The 17,126-nt window shown below is 44.0% G+C and overlaps 1 protein-coding gene across 2 annotated transcripts in view; it reads left to right on the top strand.

Annotated features, from left to right (window-relative positions):
- Positions 1-17,126, top strand: part of SHQ1 (SHQ1, H/ACA ribonucleoprotein assembly factor) — a 119,896-nt gene that overhangs the window by 60,584 nt on the left and 42,186 nt on the right. For both annotated transcript variants that reach the window (XM_075938646.1, XM_075938647.1), the window contains exon 11: positions 4,888-5,008. In XM_075938646.1, coding sequence (XP_075794761.1) covers positions 4,888-5,008 — 121 coding nt within the window. The remainder of the gene's footprint in view (positions 1-4,887; positions 5,009-17,126) is intronic.

Here is a 17,126-nt window from a genome sequence, read left to right as displayed (position 1 = left end):
TTAGATGCAAACTCATTTTGCAGCTTGCAAGTGTGTGAAGAAATATATAGAAATGCCATTGGGAAGAGAAGTTAATTTACTTGATATGATGCTGTAGGGAGAGAAAAAATCAGATTGAGGAGATAAAAAATAGCTGAATGGATTTTATAGTTTTCTGTTATTTCATAAATGTTTTATTTTTAATGCATGAGCCATTGAGCCTATGAAAAAGCTAGATTACAGTGACTTTATTTCTGTTGTATCAAATGATTGACGTAGAGGCCAAATTATACGTAAAATCATTTAAGTCATGGGTGGGGAAAAAGTCCCCCTGAAACTCCATGAGTTGAAAATTGTGGGATTTCTGTTGTAGGCAGTCCTAGCAGTGAACTCCTATGGAGTCCAGCAATCCATGAGCAAATGTACTGGCTCTTACAACACTTTTTATGTTTAATATAATAACATTTCATAAATATTTATAAATCATTGTTTTCAATTCTCTTACAGGGTTAGGATCTTTTTAGGTATTTATGTTTTATTCTGTTCCACTAACTTTTAAACAGACAGGAAACATCTGTTTGTTTAAAGAGGTTTATGAACTGCTCAATACAATGTAATACCGTAACTTTACAAATAAAGTAAATTGTTACTGATTAATATTTCCATTATTTAAGATGCCTTAAAGGGAATTCCATTTAGCATGCTTAGGTTTGTTTCTGTGATCATTGTATGACAGGAAAATTTTTGGTGCAGCAAATACCTAAGATGAAACAAACAAACAAAAAACTTTAGTTCACAAACACTCACGTTGATCCTGTGCATGTTCTTTAACACTTGTCATTACTTTGTAAATAGATTTTCCTTCTTCAGCTTTCATTTGGGGTATCCTCACCTCTTTGCACAGTACCAAAAATTGCAAGACCCACCCTGCCTCCTACTCTTTTCTGTCTCTTTTCTCCCCTTCACCTGACTGTGCCCCATCCCTGTTCCTCCCCTCCCTTCCAGCACTTCCTGCAGGCTGCTGAACAGCTATTCCACCTTGTGCAGGAGTCATTGGGAGGGAAGGGGAGTTGAGCAGCAGGCCTGGATGCCACAGACATGACTCGTACTCCCCGGAGTACCCTTGAAGACCCCATTTTGAGAACTGCTGCAAGGGAGCTCTCAAACCACAGCAAAGGCTTGCCTGCAGTTCCTATGTGATAGCTTATACATTTATACATTTATGCCACCCTTAGGTAGACTGTATGCTTTTGGTGTCTTCAGGCCTGGATAAGAACTGTGTATGCCCACAATGAGCAGTCTCTCCAAGTGTACCCTGAAGGATCTTTGAATCTCTTAATTTGTGTCCATGGGGCGGTTCCGTTCTTTTGTCCTCCTCCCAATTCCCTGTTGAGTTGGGGTGCCCATCTCTACAACCCTACAGCAGTGGTTTTCAGCCTTTTTTTTTTCATTTGTGGAACCCTAAAAACTTCAAATTGAGAAGCAGGGTGTTTTGGAGATACTTGATATAGTCTGTGAGCCCCTATGGGTTCTACAAAATGAATAGGTTGAAAACCACTGCCCTACTGAATTATCACTTGTCGCACTCACACAGTGTGTTCCCTCTTCTTCTTTGTACCAGTGTAAACAATGTGCAACATGAGGGACAATGTGATGAAAATGAAATCTGTGACAACATCCATTGTGTCTTAACTAAACAGAGTAGAACTTTAACAAAACGTATTTCCCCTCCATGTCCCTTAGTATACTGGATGGATCCTGACTTTGTGAAATTGTTGTAGCAATGAAATGAAAAACTCCTTTTCTATTTAGTGTAGAGGGACACTAGACAGTGCTTTGGAATTGTTAAGTTGGTCTGTGTTACCCCAAAAATATTCTCACTGGAGACCACCCAGGGTTACACTAGTATGGGTTTATTTCCACTAGGTAAAACTAAAGAGGAGTAAGCAGGCACCAAAGACTTAAACTAAAGAGGATAGAACTCACTCTCTCTGTCACACACACACACACACCCTCCATTCATTCACACCCATTCATTCCTGCCGTCAGGCACTCACACAGACATATGGGTTGCAGAAGGAGCCAAGGCATGTGGATCCTGGAGGGTCTATCTGCTCATCATGGCTGAGGAAGCTGGTCAGGAGAGACACTGGAGAGGAGCTTCTCAGGAGCAGGGGAAGGAAAGGAAGAGAATTTCATATGTGCTCCCTCTCCTTATATTGTGTCTGAATGGCCCCTGTGACACATTCACCTTGTCATCAGGGAGCATGCCCAGACTTCCCTTTATCCAGCAAGGAGCATGCCCAGACTGTGATGACTCATTGAAATGTGCTACATTGTTCCAAGCCTTCTTCAAACATACTCACACTCAGGCTCTCTCTCCGTTCATCCAGGGGAGAATGCATCTTAGGGTACGTCTAGACTACATGCCCCTGGCGACAGAGGCATGTAGATTAGGCTACCAGACATAGTAAAATGAAACGGCGATTTAAATAATCGCCACTTCATTTAAATTTACATGGCTGCCGCGCTGAGCCGACAAACAGCTGATCAGCTGTTTGTCGGCTCAGCGCGATAGTCTGGACGCGCGGGTGTCGACATCAAAGGTATTTGTCGACCACCCAGGTATGCCTCCTGAGATGAGGTTTACCTGGGTAGTCGACAAATACCTTTGATGTCGACACCCGCGCGTCCAGACTATCACGCTGAGACGACAAACAGCTGATCAGCTGTTTGTCGGCTCAGCACGGCAGCCATGTAAATTTAAATGAAGCGGCGATTATTTAAATCGCCGCTTCATTTTCCTATGTCTGGTAGCCTAATCTACATGCCTCTGTCGCCAGAGGCATGTAGTCTAGACGTACCCTTAGGGAAAGTTACAAGCAAGGTGGCTGAGAGTTACAAAGATTACGCAGTTGCAGTTTACTGTAAATTTCTGAGCATTACACAGATTACAAAGTTTGACAAAGATCACAATAAGTTGCAGTTTCAAACCTTAGACCTTACAGTTTGGTGTAGCTTTAGAAAATCCTTGTATATAAATCAAGTAAGCTCAGGCAGAGGCTTTTTTATGCAACAGTCTGATGTTTGCTGCAGCAGAGGACCTGTCAGATAAGCCACCAAACCCCCATGAATGTCAGTGAATGGAATCAAGGAATTACGGGGCATTAGAAAGAGAGACCCTCTAACCCAGTCCTTTCCTTGCCCCTTATTTGTCCTGAAAACTTTTAAAACTGGTTTTATACATAATATATATACACACAATATATATATAACATTATATATACACATACTCTGTAAGCTGTTCTGGGTGGCAGTTTGACAGCTAACAAGGTTTTTACTCCATTGTCAATTTTTAAGAAAATGAGGCTGCTGCTTTTCAACTCGGAATAGTCTGTCTTGTCAGATATTAAGGATGATAAAGTTTAGAAGTTATAGCTCAGCCCCTTGCTTATGCATCTTAATTTGCATCTGATTCTCTCTTCAGTTTTCTATTTGAGTAGTTCTCCACCAGTGCAACATTTCTTCAGTTTCTTCACATCTGCCACTGATTTATACCCTCTTGAACAACAACTTTCCCATTTCCCCCTTATTTGTCCTGGAAACTGGCATAAACGCACTCAGTCTGGGGCACTTCTCTGATTAAATCTCCTGGCTGTGGACAGCAGGGGGAGTTCTGAGTTGATTTCTTGAATATCTTAATTTTTATTTAAGATTAAAAAAATAATCTAGGCGAAGCTGACCCAAACAGAGGAGACTGCTAGATTCCCCTCTGCACACTTTATTTTTGTTTATTAGTCCTGCTTATTTTCACTGCCTAGTAAAAATATACATTTAAAAAGTGTTCTCACTAATTCTTAAGTCTTAGTGGTTTTGAGGCTTTTGAAAAAAAAAAGGATGTGAAGAAGTTCTAAATCATTAGGAAATGCTTGTAGCTAAACATTCGCTTTGTAGAAAGAGGGACCCATGAAAGAAAAATGGAGCAGATCAAGTCTCCTTTGGTTATAAAATAAGAAAATGTATTTTTGCTGCTAAATGTTCATTTTCCAGAGATTTATCCAGTCGTTTTAAAAATGGATTTATATTTTTTTAGTTATTAGGACTGTATGATAAGCTCTTTTTATCCCAGAGGTTTGAGCTGCCAACCAGTCTATCACTGACAGCAGCAGGAAACACTGAGGACTAAGGATCAGATCCTGCAATGGACTTCAAATTAGGGATGTGTTAATATACATATTTAAATAGATAACCGATGAGCCTGGGTTCATCGATTAACCTTCACGGTTACGTGCAGGGATCCTCCCGCGCTGCTGCTTCTGTATCAGAGGCAGCGCAAGTGGCGGGGAGCAATTGGGAGCTGGTGCTAGTGGGGAGTTGGCTTTTAAGCAGACTCCTGGGGAGCCAACTCCCCTCTCCCCATGCTGCTGCCTCTGAGACAGTAATGTGGGGGTGGGGAGGCTGGCGGCCCCACAGGAGCCGGTGCTTGTAGGAAGCATGCTTAAAAGCTAGCTCCCCCCACACACTAATTCCTGTGGTGCCAGCCCCCTATGTAAACATGTTCACATTTACTACCAAAAAAATCCCCAAAACGCTTTCTAACATCCCTACTCCAAATTGGCACATTTACATGGATTTCAGTGAGGCTGTGTGCAAGCAGAGGAAGACCAGTGGAAGAGAACTTGTGTAAGTGGGACCTAAATCTCTACTCCCTATATTTTTTTTTATAAATTAATAGACAAATGAGTGAAGAATTCCAATCAAATGATTGAGGCACTAACTCAACAGAAAAAAGTAGTAAGATTGCTGCCACGGATATAAAGTGTTGCAATGAAATGTTTATTGCAGGTGTAAGATTGTAATGATTTAGATTTGTATTTATTTTTTCAAAAAATATAAATGCTTTTCCAGGTAAAAGTGCTGTTTTGAAGTGTCTGCTGGACATTCACAAGATTTTTCGAGAAAATGACCCTGCCTACATCCTTAATGATCTCTACATTACAGACTATTGTATTTGGATTCAAAAAATCAAGTAAGTTCTAAATCTGTTTCTATTCTGAGAGATCTTTTAGCATATTTTATCCAGGAACAAGTGTTGATAATTTGTAGACTCAAAATGAGAAAAAAAATCCTTTTTTAGAATCATAAATTGCTTTTATGTATTGAACTTATCTAACATGCTGTTCACGCACGACAGAAAAAGGCATAATTTATTTTTTTTTAATAATGTTGGTATCAGAAGAAGAAAGGAAGGTTTGCTTTTGAATAAGAACATAAATTCCATTTGTTTGCAGATGACTAATACGTAAGGGAGGTGCAAAGTGGCAATTTTATAGGACTGTTCATATAACTGCACACAGGGCCACTGATAGGAAGGGGAGGGAAGGGGAGCAGCAGCTCCAAAGCCGAACGAGTTAAAAGAGCCCGGGGCACTAGGCCACTGCCACTGCTACTTTGACCATGCCAGCAGCTGAAGCCCCGGGAGCTTTAATCACTGCTGGAACTATGGGACGTGCACATCCACAAGTGCTGAAAGGCTTGCTGGGGAAGGCTAGTCCCCAACCTCATCCCTTCCACTTTAGTCTTTGCCTCTTCCAGGAGCTGGGAGCTGTTCCCCTTTACTCCCCACTCTGGGCCTGAAAAGTCTCCAAGTACTTTTTGAAAAAAGTATGTGGCAACTTAGAAATCCTGAACTGGATGTCTTGAGCTAACAACACACATGGAATATTTCATCTGCACAAAACAGCTGACTCAGATGTTTTACATTTATAGGTTGTACCAGTTTGTTTCAGCGTTTAGAATGAGGTTTTTAGCACAGGTCCAGCTTGTCTTCCACCCGTCAATGCAATGTTTACTACCCAAAAGCCCTTACCCCAAGCAACGGTGTAGGTACCATGGTCTCCGAAGCCCAGAATGCCCTGGTACAGACCTGGTTGTAAAAGTACCATACGTGGATAGGTTAAAACCATTCTGTGAAGATCTTGCTCCTGAAGGAATGGTAATTGATGTACAATATACAGTATAATATAGTATCATCTTGGTGTAGTTTGATGACTTGTTAGCAGACTCTAATTTAACACTGAGAGATCCACAAGAAATTATGAATCCTCTAAATCCACCAGTTCCAAAAAGCAGATTATCTTAGATGACATGCTCAAAAATATTTCACAGCAGGTATTGGAGCAGGAAGGGAAATATGAAAAGGAATTTAATTTTTATTTTATTAAAATACATGTGGTTTGACATCACCGGAATCTCTCAATGAATAATAACTCTGCAATTCACAACTGCTTATTATTAAATTCTATGTATTACTTGATTGTTTATTCTTTTGCTCTTTAGTACATTTTAAATAATTAATTTTGCTCCCACTATGAAGAATGGGGGTGGCAGAAATCTATGGTATAAAACTGTTTAATCCCAGTATATCAAAATATTGGCAATTCAGTATGTTTTCATTTATTCAATTAGGCCAATTTAGAGAGCTACTAGAGAATTCATAAGCAGACTGAAGCTTTAGTCGAGAAAGTACAATAAATGAAGACAGAAGGTTTTTTTTATGCATCTTTCACAAATAAATGAGTCCTAGGAGAAAAGTATTGCTGCTGTCCATGTCAGTGAATATAGCATTTAGAAAGCCAGTCATTGGAACTTAGCCTTTCTTCAAATGCAGCGGAGGAAAATGTAGGGTACTTATAGATTAATACATTTACTGCAAGACACATGCATTAGGTATCAGTTAAGCAGAACTGACATCCTCTGGAAAGAAGCAATTAAGCTATCTTACTATCATTATGATATGGCACAATAGTTGCCTGTCATTAGGAGAGCAAGAGACAGAGGAACTGCAGAATCAATCTCCTATTTTTAGGTCCCGAATCAGGAAAGCATTTAACCATGTGCGTATGTCCATTTCTATCCAGGATAATACTGAACCGTACGCTTGAAATTAAGCACATGATGCTGAACAGAGATCTTTTCTTGAATCAGAGCCTTAATGCTTTTCACTAACAAATGTTGCAGGAATTTGTTAGGTTCACATATGAGTCCAGATAATACATAGGAGACTCAGAAATAGGAATTGACGGATCTGCTAACAGAGATTCTCAAACTTTTTCATAATGTGGAGACCACATCTTAATAGAATGATCACATGAGCCCTCTCTGCTCTCATGGGTGATCACCCAGCATTCCTGTGGCAGCTCTCGCAATTGCTTACATTGAAAAGGGATGGGAGGAGGAAGATGTATTTATAGCTGTTGTTAATTGTTCTTTTTTAAATGACTTGATTGTACTGTCTGCTTTTGTTCTTTGTTTTGTTCTGTGTTACTGGCTCTTTGCTTCTTGTGACGGGATATGCATCCACTGCACAGGGCCAGGAAGGGGGTGGTTAATGCCCTGTGGTCAGAGGAAGTCCCGCCCTCCAGCTGTACTGGACATGCGCCAAGTGCAGGGGCAGTATAAAAGGGAGCAGCTCAGCTCACTCTGGGCTGTAAAGTCCTTCGTCTCCAGCAATCGCAGGAACTCCAAAAATTCAGAGAGTCTGGCCATTGGGCCATGCTGCCCTGTGACATGGGCGACTTCATAGGCTTTAGCTACTAGGCTATAGTGCCCTGTGGCCAGAGAGCTACTATATGGACACTGGCCATTAGGCTGTGCTGCTCTGCAACTTGAAGATTCTGTCCATTTGATAGTGCTGCCCTTCAATCCAAGTACTACAGTAAAGACTGCAGCCACTTGGCTGTACTGCCCTGTGATCAAAGGGATATTATATGGACCCTCGGGCCATGAGGCCGCCCTACTTTGGGGTGATGGAGTCACTCAGGCCACCAATGGACCAACGAGAGCAAACAGTGTTTACACACCCCTGCCACCTCGCTCTCACAGGATGGGGTGCGTATACACCATGACACTTCCCTTAACACATTACTAAGATGCATTGTCCCCTACTTCCGGAGTGTTCCTCTGCTTCTTGTGGCTGGCAGCTTCAGTCCCACTGATGGTTCAGACTTTGAAGGCAGGTCCTGTTTTCTTGCCTCATATTTGTAAGCAACTAGCTGTTGAGCCTGAGCTCTATTTGTTTCCATCTGCTTGTACAGGCTTTACAGGTTTCTTAGCTCCTTTTTCCTTGGATACTTGTGAAAATCGAGACAGTCACATTCGTTCTCCTTGGATCTGCTCCAGCAGGCAACAGTTTGGGAGCCACTGGTTTCAGACAGTTTTAAATATTATAGCACTGTCAAATCCCAAGGCTAAAAGGGAGTGCAGGTTGAACCTCTCTAATTCCGCACCTTGGGACCTGACCAGTGCCATACCGGAGAATTTGCCAGACCATGGGAGGTCAGTATTGTCTAGCACAAGGTTGCGCAATAATTTTTGACCAGGGGACACTTCAGACATTTTTGAACTGGCCCCGGGCCACCCTGGAAGGGGTGAGGACAGGACATTTCCATGCTTCCCCACCCACAGACCCTGATTGGTGTGGGGGCGGGGGAGCATGCGAAGTCTTTGCTGCCTGCAGAGAGAACTGGCAGCTGTTCTCTCTAGGTGCCCGTGCCCCTGGCAATAGGAGGAGACTTTGCATGCTCCCCCCTGCTACCCCAGGTCAATCAGGGCCTGGGGAAAGGGAGCACATGAAATCTCTCACTCCCTGACCCTGCCCTGCAAGGGAGCACCATGTTTAGCATCAGCCACCAACTGAGCCAGCAGCTGGTGATTGACTTTAAGTCGTGAGCCCCTTGCAGGGCGGGAGGAGACTTCATGCGCTTCTCCCTCCCCCAAGCCCTGATTGGCCCTGGGGCAGGGGGAACATGCAAAGTCTCCTCCCACCCTGCCCCCCTCCTGCAAGGAGTATGTGGTGTTTAGAAGTGCGCTGATTGGCCTAGGGGTGGGGCGAGTGGCAGGGTCTTTGTGGGCCAGATCAACTTGCTTTGCAGGCTGGATCCTTTTGCCCACCCCAAGTCTAGCAGCATTACCATCACTTCCACTGCTTACTGGGCTCTTAGAAGACACTTGGGGTAAATTAGAGCTAAATAACAGCACAAAACACTGAGAGCCAGGACTGGTGGCTGTAAACAGACTTTATGGGACCGTGGGAAACTTGGCCACACTCGTGATAAGTGGACATCTAACTAACTAAAATTATGCCAGACCACGGAAGTTGCTGGACCAGATTGTGCCAAACTAGAGAGGTTCAATCTGTTCTGGAGTTCTGATTATACAAAGCTTTCCTGTTTAAGGCCTTGTCCACAGTACAACCGCGTATTTGTAACCAGCTATTGACAAACATATCTGACCCAGTTAGAGCAAACAGTTTGAATTATGTCCGCAATGCAGACTTCTTGATTGAGAGCTGGAGATAAATGTGCTTCATATCTCTGCCTATCAGGCTGTCTGTTTATATTAGTGATTTCTAGGAACATCGGGCAGTTACCCGATGTTGCTTCAGCAACAGAGTACCCAGAAGAAGCTGTGAGGATTCTTAGGGTACATAGGACTGTGAGTTTTGTTGTTAACCTTCCCTGTTTGTGCTTAACTGAGCATTAGTTCCCTGACACCATCAGCCTGTTGGCCACCCAAACAGTGCTCTCTGGGCTATGTCATCCCTTATTGTGCCTTTCCGGTTAACAATAAGTGCTGCACAGTCCCTGAGCCACTTTGAAGTATTCCGCTGTACTGTACAGCCTCTTCTCCAGCAAACAGTCACAGAAACACTAGATCTGCTGTCTCCAGGGGAACAGTGTATGCACTGGTTTGTATGATTCAACATAGTATCAGCACAAATCACTAATACTGCAGAACTGAGCTATACAGGCAGTCCCCGAATTACGTGGATCCGACTTATGTCGGATCCGCAATTACGAATGGGGCTTTTCTCGCCCCGGAGGACGGGAGCGGCGGGACGCCCAGATGCACCGCGGTCCGCCGCCCCCGTCCTCCGGGGCAAGAAAAGCTGCTCCCCGTCTCCCTGGTCTGCAGGGAGACGGGGAGCAAAGCCTTGGAGCACGCCCGCAACGGGACAGCCCAGGCGCGCTTGAGCTGTCCCCCTGCAGGCGTGCTCCGCGGCTTTGCTCCCCGTCTCCCGACCAGCAGACCAGGGAGATAGGGAGCAAAGCCTCGCAGCACGCCCGCAGTGGGACAGCCCAGGCGCGCTTGGGCTGTCCTGCTGTGGGCGTGCTCCATGGCTTTGCTCCGCGTCTCCCAGGTCAGCAGACCAGGGAGACGGAGCAAAGCTGTGGAGGACTTGGGCGGTCCCGCCACCCCCGTCTCCCTGGTCTGCTGGGGGGGGGGAGCAGCTAGTGCCCCCCCCCCCCCAGCAGACCAGGCTTTTCTTGCCTACCCCTGGGGTAGAGCAGCTGGGGGCTGCTGGGTTGGTCCTGCAGCGCCGCTCCGGACTAACCCGGCAGCACCCCAGCTGCTCTGCCCCAGGCGTCCTGATTCAGCCGCTGCTGGTCAGTTTCAGCAGCAGCTGAATCAGGATGCCTGGGGCAGAGCAGCTGGGGTGCTGCTGGGTTGCTCCAGTAGCGCCGAGGAGCCGCGCTACTGGAGCAACCCAGCAGCACCCCAGCTGCTCTGCCCCAGGCGTCCCCAAGTCAGCCGCTGCTGAAACTGACCAGCGGCTGACTACAGGAAGCCGGAGGCAGAGTTGCTCTGCCCCTGGCTTCCTGGAATCAGCCGCTGATCAGTTTCAGCAGCAGCTGACTTGGGGACGCCTGGGTTTCTTAAGTTGAATCTGTATGTAAGTCAGAACTGGCGTCCAGATTCAGCCGCGGTTGAAACTGATCAGTTTCAGCAGCGGCTGACGCCAGTTCCGACTTACATACAGATTCAACTTAAGAACAAACCAACAGTCCCTATCTTGTACGTAACCCGGGGACTGCCTGTATAGCTCTGTGAAAACGAAGTTTGTCACAAGATTCAAGAGATAGTGTGTAAGGATAACGGAAACAAAGCAGTTACCTATAACGTAAAATCATAACATTCTTCCTAGAGATGTTAGTTAGGCTAACCTATATAATTGAAAACTTAAAAAACAACAAATGGTCTAATAGCACCTTAAAGACTAACAAAATATGTAGATGGTATCATGAGCTTTCATGGGCACAACGCACTTCTTCAGATGAGAGAAGTATTAGAAGTCCAGATCCAAGAATAAATAAGGGAAGGGGGGGAGGAGGGGGAAAAAAAGAAAAGGAGGGGAGGAAAAAAGAGATAGTGAAAAGATGGGTCAAATAATTACAAGAGGCTGATAAGAACAATTAACACCTCTGTTGGCTGGTTGGTGTCGTCAGATTAAAGTGTTCTCCAGCAGGTTTTTGTGTATTGCCTTTTCAGATATCTGATTTGTGTCCATTAATTCTTTCCCATAGAGTCTGTCCATTCATTAATGGATCTCCAAGTCACTGATTTGTTTCAGGCGAGTTCCACAAGCCAAGGGGTTGGAACAGAGAAGGGCTGGAACTTAATTTCATTCACAAGTTTAATTCTTATGCAAATGGTATGAACAGGGACATCGGCTGGCTCGCACACTACCTTCCACATCCTAATGATTTAACCAACCCCTCCTTTTTTTCTCTTTTTTTTCTCCTTCCCCCTCCCCTCTTCCCTTATTTATTCTTTGATCTGGACTTCTAATACTCCTGTCAACCGAAGTGGGTTGTGCCCATGAAAGCTCATGTTACCATCTACATGTTTTGTTAGTCTTTAAGGTGCTGCTAGACTATTTGTTGTTTTTTAAGTTTTTCCTGTTACAGACTAACTCAGCTACCCTTCTGAAGCTATATAATTGAGTTGCATTTTAGCTAAAATCTTTTTCAGCGTCTTTTGTCAAGGTAGACAGAGATCCCCCTGTGGCTAATTTTCCTGTATTCTGCTGTCTTGTTGATTTTGCATCCCCCTATTGACTTTGTATGTAGATGTGTAGCCATTGTGCTACATTATTTAATTTGCATGCTGACAGAGACAGGTGACTAAACATCTTTTGTCTGACAGAAAACCTGTTTGTTCACTCTCCCTTGATACAGACTTTAAAATGCATTTTCAGCGTATGTCCATAACTCTTACATAGTAGCTGTAAATATATTTTACAACACTAGTAATTACCATTGTGACCCCTCTTTTGTTTAGGGTCTTGCACGACATTCTTTGGTGAACCAGAATGTACCTATAAGCAGGGCTCGCCAGCCGCACATTGCTGCGCTCTGTGCATGCGCAGATCGTTCTACACATGCGCAGATCACTCTGCACTGGCTCTTCTGGGGTGTAATCTACTTGCCACAGGCGAGTAGATTACATTGTTTGTCAAGCCCTGCCTATAAGGATCAGGATGTTCTTGTAACCTCCCTGGCAATTGGCATGGATAAGTTTTTGGATCATAGGAAGTGCAAAAATGACACCACCGGCATGACTCTTTGGGAAGAAGGACTAGCATTATTAAGTAAAGGGTTCCTTTCAGCACTGCAAAAAGCAAAGAAAACCACAAAACAATGCTTCAACTTGGTTAAAAGAAAGAAAACCACTTTGGATATTCCACTGTGGATATACATCTGTTCCAGAATAGCACCAAGCCAGAAGCTGCTGTCCTGGGGGAATTCATCATACATGGCTCTGACGGCACCTTCCTTAGAAGGGGAGCCTACATTTCTTTTTTCAGGAGAGTTGAATGTTGTTGAAGAACTTTCCTCACCTCCTCAGAGACATGATCTCAACCCCAACAGAGGGTCCAGAATTTCTTGGGTGCCTTTGTAGTTCTACAAGGCTGAGTTAATGTGGGACTGTCGTTAGGCCTTCCCAACCCAGCATTTGATCCCTTACACTAGGTGCCATTACTTATCACTTTGGGGCCCAATAGAAAGCATGAAGAATCTATGCAGTCCCTTCAAGAATTGCTGTCATACCCTTTCCACAGCAGAACTGAATCCTCCTCAAGAATCTATGCAAGAGGAAAGAAGGAAAAAAAAAACAGAACCAATCGTACTGGCGATCTCACTGAGAAGGATTTCATTTTCTACTGACTAGGAGGTTGCTTCAGATTGTTCTTCTCCACCTGATGACAACAGGCAATTTTAAGATCTGTTAAGGAGGGTGGCAGATGCATTCATTTCCTCCAAGGGAGTTCCAAGAAACACCTCAATGCTCCCGGACATCCTACAGAGCTGTGCCTAATAAAATACCACACCTCATCAGGTGATGATATTCTGGAGCCTGCCAGAGCTGTGTCTCACACATGAGCGACATGTGCTACCTTGCCTAAGGGGCAAAAGAGAAATATTCCATACCAGCCACGGAAGCAGACTGTTTATTTACATGACCTGCCCTAAACGCACCATGTTTGCATGCTGCCAAAGAAGGAAGTAGACACTATCAATCACGTTCTTTCTCTAAGAAGGCGACTAAATGACTAGACCACCTGGGGATAAAAAAGTCTTCACCTCTACCATTCTTCAATTCAGAATATCAAAATGACCAAGCATTGCTTTCTAAATATGGCTATTAATTACACAGTTCACTGAATTTGCATAAAGACTCTTTCAAGAGAATAGAGAACAGTTCTAAACTCTTACTGGGGAAGGTGAAGCTGATTGTCAGATCCTCCCTCCATGCTATGGCCAGTTCAGCTGACACCACATTCTGTTCAGTGGTAATGCTAATAATCATATATAAAGTGTCCTGGCTCCACTTGTCAGGATTCCCCCGGGATAGTAAGACCATAGCAGCGAACTCTGAAATATTCTGTACTCTGCACTCCTTGGAGAAATATACCCCAGTTCTCAAAAGGAAGTTCCATAGGCTGCAAATATAAAAACCCAAGCTGCCTTTCAATCCTTTAATGATCAGAGAGGATACAAATCACCACACACAAAAAAGACGAAGACCATAGAGAATCAAGCATAATACTCTGCTTCCTTCTTCCTTTCAACCACAGCATCCTGCTAAAATGTTCTTTTGATGGTATCTTTGAGAGCTGTGAATCCATCTATATGTAGCATCCTTCAGCTGAAACCCAAGCACTCAGTTTGGAGGTTGCATAACCCATTTTTCCCCACACATAGTGGACAATGACAATGCTCAAATGGGTCCTTGATAGCATTCATTCCAGCTGTTTCATAGCATTCACTTCCCTTCTCCTTCCAAAATTCCCTTCCCTCTTCAAGATCACTTCTCAAGAGACGACATCTAGTCAAAAAGTAGACTGCTACTTCTCTTGGGTGTCATAGAGCTGAAATCCCCTCAACACTAAGAGAAGAGATTCTATTCAAGGTATTTTCTCATTCCCAAAAAGAAGGGAGGATGAAGACCCATCTTGAATCTCAGACAGCTTAATGTATTTATCTGTAAAATGAGATTCAGAATGGTCACACGGCTGTCAGTAATTCCATCTGTGAACAGAAATGATAGGTTTACAGTTCTTGACCTAAAGGATGTCTGCTTCCGTAGACACACACATCCCTCTCACAGGATTTTCCTCATGTGCATAGTGGACAGGAACAATTACCAATAGAGTTCTCCATATTCAGAACCAGAGATATTTACAGAGATAGTAGTAGCACACCTGCAAGAGATATTCCATTTTTCCCTTATATGGATGATTGGCAATTTATAAGGAAGACATAGAAGGAAGTAGCAACAACAGCTTCTTCCCTAATCAACTTCCTGACATCTTTAGGAATCTGAGTTTACACAGAAAAGTCCTTTTTAGTTCCCACACAGACTGAAGTTAATTGACACAGCCTTGGACTTTGTTACCACCAAAGCATACCTCCCTCATGACCAATTTCAAAAGCATCATATCCAGAGATATCTGTCTGTTTATGCTTAGACCTTGTAGGTCACATGGCATCTTGCACTTGTGTCTTTTCTCATGAGACTATTACTTCATTGCCTGCAGGCTTGGCTATGCACTGTCTGTGCCAAGCAGACAGGACATAGACAAATTAAATGCACTCCTTCTCAGGTGTAAGGCAGGATTTGGGGGTATATCCACACTGCCCGCTCCTTACGGTAGTATGTAAGTACCCATTCCTCTAGAACCAGTTTAAATAGTAGTACGTATCGTGAGACGCTACTTAGTAATAAAGATATGCCTGCATACTTTAGAATAGGTACCCTTCATGGTTCTCTGAGCACCCAAGAACTGTCTTCCCTGTCTATATTGCTATTTGTTCCTCTACCTCCCTGCTGCCAGAATCTTCCCCTGTGGGGCAAGGCTCTGGCAGCTCTCTGCTGCTGTTGTAGCCTTTCCCTGATGCAAGGAAAGATTCTGGCATCAGGAAAGCAGTGGAGAAAAACTCGTAGCAGCTCTCCACTATCAGAGCCTGGCCCTGCAGCCTTCCCCCTACCAGAGCCTTTTACTGATGCATGTAGCTACACACTACAGTGTGAAAGCAACTTGCTTTGCATTATGACATACACTATATGCCACTGCTAGTGGTGTATAGGATAGAGATTGCCTCAGTGGACACACAGAGAACATATGTGTCTTGGAGTCCCATTTTCTTCCTCTCCACCCATGGGGACCCTGATCATGAATGCCTCTTTGTTGAGATGGGGGGGCTGATCCGGATGAGCAGACAGTACAAAAACATGGAGTTTCAGGACACACAGAAACCTCTTAGACCTGAGAATAGTGTGAGAAGCCTGCAAACATTTTTTGTCACTAATATAAAATCATATTCAGATGGTGGTGAGCTATGTGACAAGTGTTCTGCATCACCAAACAATGGGGTTTAGAATCCCGCCATTTGCATAGAAACTGCTAACCTTTGGAACTGGTGAATTCACCATCAGATTGCTTTTTTGGTGGTGCACTTCACAGATCATAGTACATTAGCAGATAGCCACATCAGGCATTTCGTTACAGGTCACATTTGGGAACTCCATGACTTGGTGAATACAGTTTTCTACCAGAGCATTTTCAACTATGGGAGGGGGGGGGGGTTCTATTTTGCAACCTGATTGCATCTCCAGGGAGCAAAAAGTGCATAGTGTACGGCTCCAGGTCTTGAGAACTGTGTGGTTCAGTATCCTTAGTGTATTCATTCACACTATTCCCCCCCTCAACTTGGATTCTGAATAAGGGTACGTCTAGACTACAGGCTTTTGTCGACAGAAGTTTTGTCGACAGATACTGTCGACAAAGCTTTTGTCGACAAAGAGCATCTAGACTACATTCAGTTCTGTCGACAAAGCAAGCTGCTTTGTTGACAAAACCCTGTAGTCTAGACACAACCCTAGATGCAATAACACCTTCTGTCGACAGAACTCTGTCGACAAAAGGCGTTATGCCTCGTAAAATGAGGTTTACCAGCGTCGACAAAACTGCTGAGTTCTGTCGACGTTATGTCGACAGAACTCAGCGGTAGTGTAGATGCAGGTATAGTTTTGTCGACAAAAGTCCACTTTTGTCGACAAAACTCTGTAGTCTAGACACACCCTAAGAGTCTAGCAGGATGGAACGGTGGTGATCCCGGTTGTGCCCAGATGGTTCTGGCTTCTCCCAGCCTCATACAATTTTCAGCGTGTCTGCTGATGATGATTCAGGCCTTTATCGTCTAGGAGAAAGGCCAAGTCAGGCATCCCAATTGAGATTCCCTCTGTGTTACCACATGATCTCTGTATGGGCATCAGAACTGGAGAAGGATCTGTTCAGAAGTTCTCCAGAACATTCTCAGTAATAGCAGGAAGGAGTCCACTAGACAGTGCTACCTGCCAAGTGGAAAAGATTCTCCATCTGATGCCAACACCCTCTATCAGCTCCAAAGGACTCTGACATCCCTACTGTCCAAGGCTATTTACTTTCCTTAACAACATTGGTCTGTCAATTCTCTTCCAGCAGCCATCAACAGTCACTCTGTCAATTAACGACTGCTTAATTTTCAATCATTCAGTGACAGCATGGTTTCTGAGAGCCCTAATCAGAACTTTCTCTGTCTGACCCCTTAGTTGTCTTCTCACTGACATAACTATTAGTATAAGTCTCCTTTCCATCATCTCAGCTAGAAGGGAAGGAATGAGAGAGCCCTTTTGGGTGATCACTGAATACAGTTTCTATAAGGCTAATGTAGCTCAGCTACCCCAGACTAACACGGCTACATCTCTACCACTATAAGGCTAATGTTTCTTTGAGACTGCATCCCAGACTCATGTAAACC

Source organism: Pelodiscus sinensis, chromosome 11, assembly GCF_049634645.1.
Source record: "Pelodiscus sinensis isolate JC-2024 chromosome 11, ASM4963464v1, whole genome shotgun sequence".
Lineage (NCBI taxonomy): Eukaryota > Metazoa > Chordata > Testudines > Trionychidae > Pelodiscus > Pelodiscus sinensis.
This window is presented reverse-complemented; position numbering and strand designations above follow the sequence as displayed.